Raw genomic sequence first — 9,271 nt, 5'->3', positions numbered from 1 at the left:
ACGTACTACTGAAGATGCGCAAGTAACTCGACTGAATGGTCTTCCACGACTAAGCTTTTAGACGAGCGGTCAGCTAGCTAATATACTTGTAGTTAAACAAATAATGTTTGGGTTGCCACATATTTGCACTTTTTTTGGACTACATTCTTTTTTTAGTGATTTTTAAATAGTATTTTGGGGAAGGAAATTTTGAATAAATGCTAAACAGTGATATTTGAATTAGATTTAGTTAAAAAATTACTTTAAATATTTTTTATATCTTTATACCGTTAAAAGTCGATTTCACTAGAAAAAGTTAAAATACTTTAACTTACAGAATCAAACGCATTTACTTGTCATTGGAAGCCACTAAAGAAGACGAAATGAAAAATCCGGAATGGAACCCGATTTTGATACCCCTAAAAAAATAACAACTACGCAGCATATCTGAAATAATATAAACAATTTATAGAAATTGTGGTTTACGTGTTAAATTTGGATTTTGAACTCGAATACTTATAGACCAGGTTAGATAATTGTTTAAAAACATAAAATAAACATATGATTAAATCCATCGGAAACGATATATACTCGTCAAATAACAAAAATTAAGTGAAAAATAATTTACGGTCGCTCTGAGATCGTGAATAGTAAGTGAGTGGCGTGGCTGAAATTTTAAGGGTTAATAATGGTTAATCTCGATTTCCAGCAAAACTTCGACTACAACAAGAAAGGAGATTGTGGCAATTTTGTAGGCAATGAAAAGATCTAAAAATTTTGCATATATACTTGTGTTACATAATCTTAAAATTTATGTGAAAACTTCAAACAACCAAGAATTTGGGTTTTTATTTTTATCTAGTACTCTCGGTCGATTAAATAAAACTAATTTTCTAGTAAATCGACCTGGCTTATTGTATGTTTTATATTCAGAAATTTGTAGAGCTAATCATAGATTTATATTTTTATTTTTAACTAGTAAAAGATGTTTTTTCTTTCACGAAATGTTGTGGAAACTTATCTTCTCCATTGTTTTGCCATTGCCTTACTCTTGACAGTCTCCAAACATTTTTTTTTAAACGGTATCTAAGGAAAAAAAAAAAATGATTATTTTTGGCCCATCCTAATATAAGTATATACATATATTTTTGAATCGTCATGATGATTATGGGCGTTTTTAACGGCTTGCGAGATTTTTTAGAAGCTTCATTCTATTTTGTGGCAACTACTTATATCAACAGGTTACTTTATTTTATATACTTGTATGTATTTTCATTTCTTTCTATATTACGATTGTGTTTCTTTTTATAAACATTATTAAATTTCATTGTTCAGTGTTTTATAAAAACAGTTTGGCTGTTCAATTAAAAGACAATGGAAAATTAAAAAACGCTTCGAAATGTGGGCAAATCCATCGCTCTGCAAAATACAACTTGAAAGAGGTGAGTTTCAACAAATTTCTGCGGAATATGTAAAATTACAATTTGTGATGTCTTCTGCAGAGGATTAAAAGTGTGTTCATATGTGGATTTAGCTGTAGTTTTATTCCATAATGATATAATCTACAACAATATATAGACATACAATTTGCTTTTGAACTCATGAAAGGCCAAATAATATCGAGAATGTGAAAATCAAACCAATAAAAGTGGTAATTTATTACTCTTCAGTGATCTAGTAATGTGTCTGTCTTCGGTTTGGACCCGATAATTAGTTTCGTTTAAAGAACTCTAACTTTTTTTCAAATTATTGAGTACGACGATCATCGTTTAAGAAAATTAACAGATCCATATCCTTATTTAACTATATTACTTCAATGGTTGTCTACAGGGCTCATGAACCAGTTTGAGTATATGTATGTTAAGAGACACCATAATACCCGATAAATGTTGCAAACAAAAAGTCCCTGTTATAACAAATATTTAAATAAGATGAAGAAATTAATCACAATTGTCAGATGAGATCACGCAATGTGCCAAGGGAAGCTCATCATCATTCCCAGTCAACATTTTCGAGTCGTTAAATTAACGACTTTTCAGTACAAAAACTTACAGCTGTTAAGCAATACTCTTCCTAGCGTTTTACTAATTTAGGTTCACTAAAAAAACCAGCTTCAAGCGAATATACACATTAATAATAAGTATAAAAAAATCATTTTTTGTGTAAATTACACAGTAATCTGGGGGAAATTTTCAGTTAAGTTTACAAATTTATATCTGAAATAAAATTCCCTGGTAAAACGTACCAGAATTAGTTATTAGTTATGCTCTGTAGATCAGAAGGTCCAATAAGTGTAGTTTATGATGTCACTAAACAACAACGGTAGGCAATAAATGTATATACAAGTATAATTTAGGTTGGGATATCTAGGTTAAGTAAATAGGCTGATTTCTCCTGACGCCACGAATAACTTGAACAGTTACAGACCCCTGTCCGTTGCGATACCCAGAACTAGCAGGTAAGGAGCAAAAAGACCGCCGCATATCGACAAAACGTTTAGAGTCACATATTTATAAATTCCAACCAATTCGCCAGGCTCGTAGAAAGTATGGCAGGCCGAAATGCTTCAACCAAAGTCTGGCGTAAGCTGGACATTGGAGAGGAAAGTTTTTTCACCTCATCTTTCTCATTGCAACTTTGACAAGCTGCGTCCGCGATAATCTTTAGACCCACCGTCTGAGTGCCAGTGGGATGGTGTTCAGTTAGGAAACCTATCATTAGCAGAGATGTGAGCCTGCTAAGAGCAAACAGTTCAATAGCCCTTTTACGTTCCACTGTGGGAAGAGGTTTTCGCAACACTACAAGTGCTGGTTGCTGACCAATGCTTGTTGAGCTTGCCCGAGTCCCATTGATTCAGCTCGAGTCGTGATAGAATTTCGGTAACAGTGCCTTTTCTATCAAGCTCATCGGCTTTATAACTTCCGCCAACTACGCTGTGGCCAAACACCGTTTATAGTTTTATATGGAAGTAGTTTGAGGCTACTGCTAGGAAGGTCATGCACTCCTTGACAAGCGTCGAGCTCACTGTCAACGGGCTCACCTCGGCATTACAACTAAATATGTTAATTATTTTAAGGGTGGTTTGTACAGAACTCTTTTTTGAGAATGTCTAATACCCCTATATATAATCTAAAGTAGTTTAATTATCCATTATTATTTCACAAAACTAATGAAAATAGATCCTACATATACAGACTGATCACGATAATCAGAGTTACTGTTTTCGAGTAAAATAGTAGCTACCTTAATGATACCAGATATATTTATGAAGTGGTTGGTATTGTTGTCATAATGAGGTCAATGCCTATCCCACGGAAACTCTGCTCTGATGATAAAGAAACAAAAGTTAAATTTTTAAGCTCCAAATATTTATGCATATTCAAATATAATACATATTAATATTCTAATGAAAAATTCCATATCTATCATATTTCTATGTTGTTCAGAAGACACGAAAGCTACAATATAATCGATCACCTTAGTATTTACTTAGGACTAGTATAATAAGTTATATAAGTTCCTATAAATTTCGACTTGTGTTTAATTTATATTCTTTCTGCAGATATCAAGTGGTTTAACCAGTATCTTAATACCAAGGTTGCCATAAAATTGTATTCACGGCAAATACAATTACAATACAATATTTTCAAAAACCTTGATTAGATCAAAGTTAAGAGGGGAAGTATTTGGCAGAGTTCTCTGTCGGGTTTTCTACATCAGCTCTACTTACAGACTAATAGACCACTGTGGGGTCTTTCAAGCGGAGGCTGGAACTGAATGGCTATACTGACTTTAAGCTCGCTAACTCTGTACTGCTCCTAGTCAAGGAGTACATGAATGGATTAAAAATAGCATCAAGCTTCTTCCATTTTATATTTGTATAGGCGAACAGTGACAGCAGAATCGCTAGAAGCTGGAAAGCCGGTAAGCTTGCTAGAGAGGGCACTCTTTCCCCAATTTCATCTGTTTGAATGCGAGTCGGGTTTCCGCATTCTGACACTACAACTTTCTTTCTCCAGTGAGCTGCAATTTTGTTCAAATGAAATCTATCGATTGTGGATCAACCTTACGATAATTTTTTAAACAAATTTCGCAAACAAAACGTGTTCCTTATTATTTTCCTTAGTCGCTTTCAATGGTAAGTAAATTTACAGCTTGTTTAATTAAAGTATTTAAAAAAAACTGAAAAAATCAGTTGAAAAAGGAATATAGAAAAAAGGATATACTCACCTTTTAATACTTTCTTGGATTATGGTGAGTGCATGGTTCTTGGCAGGATAAAAGAAACTAGTCATCTTCATTTATCTTCAAATGAATTTGGAGATCTTTTCGTAAAATATGTTTTTTCTAACAAAAATGCAAAAACAATTTTTAAAATATTATAATGAGGCAACTCACAAAATATATATATTCAAATATGTTGACTCGCTGACCGCTAGTCTAAAAGCTTAGTCGTGGGAAACCATTCAGTCGAGTTGCTTGCGTATCTTTAGTAGTTCTTTAAGCGGTATTGGTTATCAAACAAAAACAATTGAAGATGCGTAACTTAATTTGTAGCTTAGTGATTATGCTGCTGTCCAGCGAAGGCGCGTGAATTCCGGTAATTTTCTCGTGGTTTAAATCTCACATACAAAGGCAGTCCGATAACAACATATCTTATAGAATAAAAGAATTTGAAATAAAATAGTGATTCATTTATCTCTTGTTTTTTTTCTTGGGAGCCGTTTTCTGAAATTCGCCATCAATTCATCCCAATAAATGATCGTAGTACAGCCCTGTGTTTTCTTTGTGATTACCAGAAGCAGTTCCTATCATCTTCCTTTTCACATATTCAATTGGCGGTCTGTCGAGGGACTTTTATCACGTATTGCTGTAGCTGTTGTAGCGACAGAATTCTGCCAACTTAACAGTCTTTGGCTGGATAAAAATAGACCAGTCTGTCGTAGGAACGGTATTTTTATCACATTATTCTCAGGTTAACCGTCATTTGAACTTGATTTATCCAAAACCGACATGTGACCATGTTAAAACGCATTTAACCAAATTTTTTACAATCGCCATAAGAGAAGAAATATCACTGTATACAGCGTCAAAGCGTTCCTTGATTTCACTACATGTTTCCCAGCCAAAAAGAATATACGCAGCACCGATCTATATTGTGCTTTATCCATCTTTCCCAAATCTGAGAATACTACACACTTTCACACACAGCCAAACGAGGCCTAACCGGCTGACGGGAGTTGCGAGTATACATTAGGGTGTCCGTTATTTACCAGTTGGCTATTTCCACTTTGGTAGTGTCAAAATCGTTTCTTTTTGACCTAAAAACAATTTTGGAAACAAAGAAAAATTTTTTCGATGCCGTTTAACCCTGCCTAAATAAGGATACTTTTCCCATTTAATTAACATGGGATTTTTGCACTATTTAGCAAATAATTCTTGTTTCGTACATTACACTGTTTAACTTACCAACAATGCTCAATTCCGCTTCTATTATGATACCTTTAGACGGAGAAATTTTCATATTGGCGCAAAATATTTATTACCTAACCTTTGGAAGGGTCAAAATTTATTTGTATTGATTATTTTAATTATTTTGCTTAAACTACTTACTAGTTAATTTTTATTCTGAATTTCATTTAAAGTTTCTTATTTTTTGCTTCTGAAAGTCACACAGTGATTCTATGAAGGAATTATAGTTCAAATTGAAGTACGGTAATATGGTTATTACCAACACAAAATAAATAAAACAACCAGATATATTGGATACGTGGCCCTCTAGCGGACGGTCGTTAAAGTGAATAAAAAACAACAAACTAATTTTTTACTTATTGTCTATTCTGGTTGTTGTGGTTCTTTTGACAGCAATATTCCATTTTTGGATAGTAAACGGTACAATTCTTAATTCACTTTATAATATTGAATTTTTAATTGTTAAGTTAATGTGACTAGTGCAATGAATAGAAAGTGTAAAAATTGATTTGGTATTCAGCTAAAAAATATCTTTCTAACCTCGAGAGCTCCAATCTATTGAAAATTAAGAACTTTCATCATGAGTTTAGAAAAAAATTTACGAAAACGAATGTTTTTATTGAAGAACCTTACGGATGATATAAATGGTAATAAATTACCTTCTAATAAACAAGTTTTAAGGTTACTATTTTATTATACTAAAAATATCAAAACAACAGTGTACGATGGATGTAAAATAACTTTAGAAAAAGTTAAAAAATTTTGGATATTTGCTGGTAATTTTATATTAGATGACAATCGATCAACGATCAGAAAGACAATTTCATCTGAATTTTTCGGGCAATCAACGAGGAAATGTAATTGAATTATCTGGTATTATCAATAAAATATTAGTCAATTAATAAATGAAACGTTTATAAAATACTTGAATTTACTTTTTTATGTGAGTTAATATTCAATATACATATATGCTATTTCAGAGAAACAGGATGATGATCGCTCTGCTGAAGTATCAATTTCTGATAATCCACTCATTGTAAATGATAATCGGTCCTCTGAAAACATCGAAGCAGCATCGTGTAATGTAGAACACCAGTTAAATGATTCTGAATTATCAAGAGACAATTCAGGTATTAGACTTGAACTCAATCATTACGTTTATTTATCTATTGAGTGCATTAATTTAACAATAAAACATAATTGATTTTCTTTCAGAAAACCATTTGCCGTTGAGTTTGACAAGCGCGGGTGGAGCAACGTCTAGTGGGGAAGCATTAACCTTTTCTTCACCCTAAGTCAACGATCAGAATTTTAACTAGGTGGAAGATATTATAATCGGAAGGATATGAGTGGAACTATTAATATTATGACAGAGAACGTTGTCGCTACATTGGATAATTGTAAAGTCTCTTATAGAAATTCTGTCCGTATTATATCTGCAATATCTGAAGCATTAGAATTTGATACCAATAAACTAATTTTGAATAAGACACCATTTAATGAACAGTGAAAAAAAATTCGAGAGCAAAAAGCTTTAAGAATTCAAAAATTATTTGATGACGTCCAGCTTACTGCAGCTGTCCTTATTGGGAAGGTAAGCTTATACCAGATACTGTTTCGTGTAAGCAAGTTGATCGCGTACCTATTTTAATTAGTAATAATGGGGCTAAAAAAATTTTGAGCGTACCTGCTTTACCTGACGGAAAAGGAAAAACTCAAGCTGAAGAAATTTATAGTGTTTTTAATAATTTGAACTTAACCGAATCTATCAAGGCACTGTGTTGCGATACAACCGCTTCTAATCTAGGTTGCAATAATGGAGCGGCACTATTATTGGAACAAATGCTGGATGCAGATTTATTATGGCTACCGTGTCGACATCACATATTTGAGCTAACTCTTACGAGTGTTTTTACTTCAAAGTTACCAGGTACTACTGGACCAAACGTCCCTTTGTTTGAAAAGTTTCAGACTTCTTGGAATACAATAGATAAAAATAAATTCAAAGAAGGATTAGAGGGAAATAAAATTCATAAAAAAATGATTAATCAAGTTGACGAAATAGATCGAAACATCCAAAATTTATTAGATACGGTTTTACTCCGCGACGATTACAAAGAGCTTCTTGAATTGTCCCGAATATTTCTTGGTATTGTCGACCATCAAAGTATTCATTTTTATAAACCTGGAGCTTTCCATCACGCTCGCTGGATGTCGAAAGGCATTTACTCATTAAAAACTTACGTTTTTCGAGATGCTTTTGAACTATCACCAGAAGAAGAAAAAAGTTTATTGGACGCGTGTTTATTCGTGGTATTTATATACATACATATGTGAGATTTTGGTATACTGCACCTCTTGCTACAGCGGCTCCGAACCAAGATTTGCAATGCTTGAAAGCGAAAATGGTTCTTTTATTTTTTTTTTTTTGTCGATTGCTGTTTTGTTTCGGGCTCATACGTATAGATCCATGATTCGTCACCTGTGACGATCTTATTAACGTCTTTTGAAGCACCGCGATCGTATTTTTTCAGCATTTCTTTACACCAATCCACACGAGCCTTTTTTTGAGCGATTGTCAAATTGTGCGGGATCCAACGAGAACAAACCTTTTTTACGGCCAGGTGTTCATGCAATATCGAATGTATGCTGGTGGAAGAAATGCATAGGCATGCCTCTATCTGAAGGTATGTTACATGACGGTCTTGCATTATCAATTCACGTACTGCATTGATGTTTTCTGGCACAACGGCTGTTTTGGAGGACCTTCACGGAATTCGTCTTTGAGCGAGCGTCGGCCACGATTGAATTCGTTGTACCAGTTTTTCACAATGCTATAGGATGGTGCTTCATAGCCATACAAAGATTTTAGTTCATTGATGCACTCTTGTCGTGATAATCCACGTCGAAAGTTGTGAAAAATGATCGCACGAAAATGTTCACGAGTTAATTCCATTTTTTGGCCGAGATGAATTTTATAATTCCCTGTAAATAAAAAAATTCACGATTAAATGACAAAACGTTCTGAGTGATGTTCTGCTAAAAAATGTCAAACATTCCAATGGAAATGTCAGATTGCACCTGGCAACACTTGGTGTTGCCCTAGGCCAGAATATATATAGCAGCCCTCGTAGAACTATTGACAAGTGTTTATCTGAAGCTGTCTTGAAAAAAATTAAAAACCATTTATGGTACTTGAGCCCAGAGGTGGTGGCACTCTCATTTTTTGATAAAAATATGTCAGTCCCTATCAAACGCAAAATGGTCAAAGCCTTGACCTTGGATCCTGCTTATGAATTTGGTTGTCCCAAAAAGTATTTTATAAACAATGATAGTGATATAAAAAATTTACAAAGTAAAGAAATTGATTACTTTGTAAATTGTAATACTTTGAACTTTTTTAAGAGATTTTATATTAATACGAGCTTTTTGGAACTTGACGTGCAGACTTGGCATGAAAATGATGATTACACTCTGTCCTTTTTTTACGCGATCTCTTTTTACGCTATTTCACTTTAACGCGGTTATTTTTGCAGCGCAAATTCCTTTTTTTAATGATACTGATGCCGAACGTGCACGAATTTTTCAAAAAGAATTGAGTCTCTCCATGTTAAGATATAAAGAACTACATCGGAATTTATTGGGTCCAAAAAGAAGCATTCAAACAAAATTAACTGAATTTATGGTGCAAACTCAGTCGGAGATGCTAAGTCAATAAGAACATCAATCCATAGTTCTTACTATTGAGTCTGATACAAATTCTAGTGATATCAGTGCCGGCCATCAAAATAAGCGGCTAAGAATAATTTCCACTACGGAT

The 9,271-nt window shown here is 33.6% G+C and overlaps 1 protein-coding gene across 3 annotated transcripts; it reads left to right on the top strand.

Annotated features, from left to right (window-relative positions):
- The first annotated feature begins 1,368 nt into the window (after positions 1-1,368).
- LOC120780015 lies at positions 1,369-6,936 on the top strand. Of its 3 annotated transcripts, none has more exons than XM_040112300.1 (3): positions 1,369-1,421; positions 6,432-6,581; positions 6,667-6,936. In XM_040112300.1, the coding sequence occupies exons 1-3, from the start codon at positions 1,379-1,381 to the stop codon at positions 6,744-6,746; spliced, it is 273 nt and encodes a 90-aa protein (XP_039968234.1). In that variant the 5' UTR covers positions 1,369-1,378; the 3' UTR covers positions 6,747-6,936. The 3 variants fall into 3 exon arrangements, with proteins under 3 accessions (XP_039968234.1, XP_039968233.1, XP_039968231.1); XM_040112299.1 differs by lacking the exon at positions 1,369-1,421 and adding an exon at positions 5,912-6,098; XM_040112297.1 differs by lacking the exon at positions 1,369-1,421 and adding an exon at positions 6,223-6,324.
- The last annotated feature ends 2,335 nt before the right edge of the window (positions 6,937-9,271 follow it).

Source organism: Bactrocera tryoni, unplaced genomic scaffold, assembly GCF_016617805.1.
Source record: "Bactrocera tryoni isolate S06 unplaced genomic scaffold, CSIRO_BtryS06_freeze2 scaffold_120, whole genome shotgun sequence".
Classification (NCBI taxonomy): domain Eukaryota; kingdom Metazoa; phylum Arthropoda; class Insecta; order Diptera; family Tephritidae; genus Bactrocera; species Bactrocera tryoni.
Note: the sequence above shows the minus strand (reverse complement) of the source record. Positions and strands in the feature narration are given on the sequence as shown.

What these genes read in the sequence shown, in the direction of transcription:
- LOC120780015 (XM_040112297.1), top strand. Translation starts at nt 6,243, where the DNA reads ATGACAATCGATCAACGATCAGAAAGACAATTTCATCTGAATTTTTCG. An exon ending in AAATGTAATTGAATTATCTG is followed by an intron (nt 6,325 to 6,431) that starts GTATTATCAATA and finishes ATGCTATTTCAG; the next exon opens with AGAAACAGGATGATGATCGC. An exon ending in ATTATCAAGAGACAATTCAG is followed by an intron (nt 6,582 to 6,666) that starts GTATTAGACTTG and finishes ATTTTCTTTCAG; the next exon opens with AAAACCATTTGCCGTTGAGT.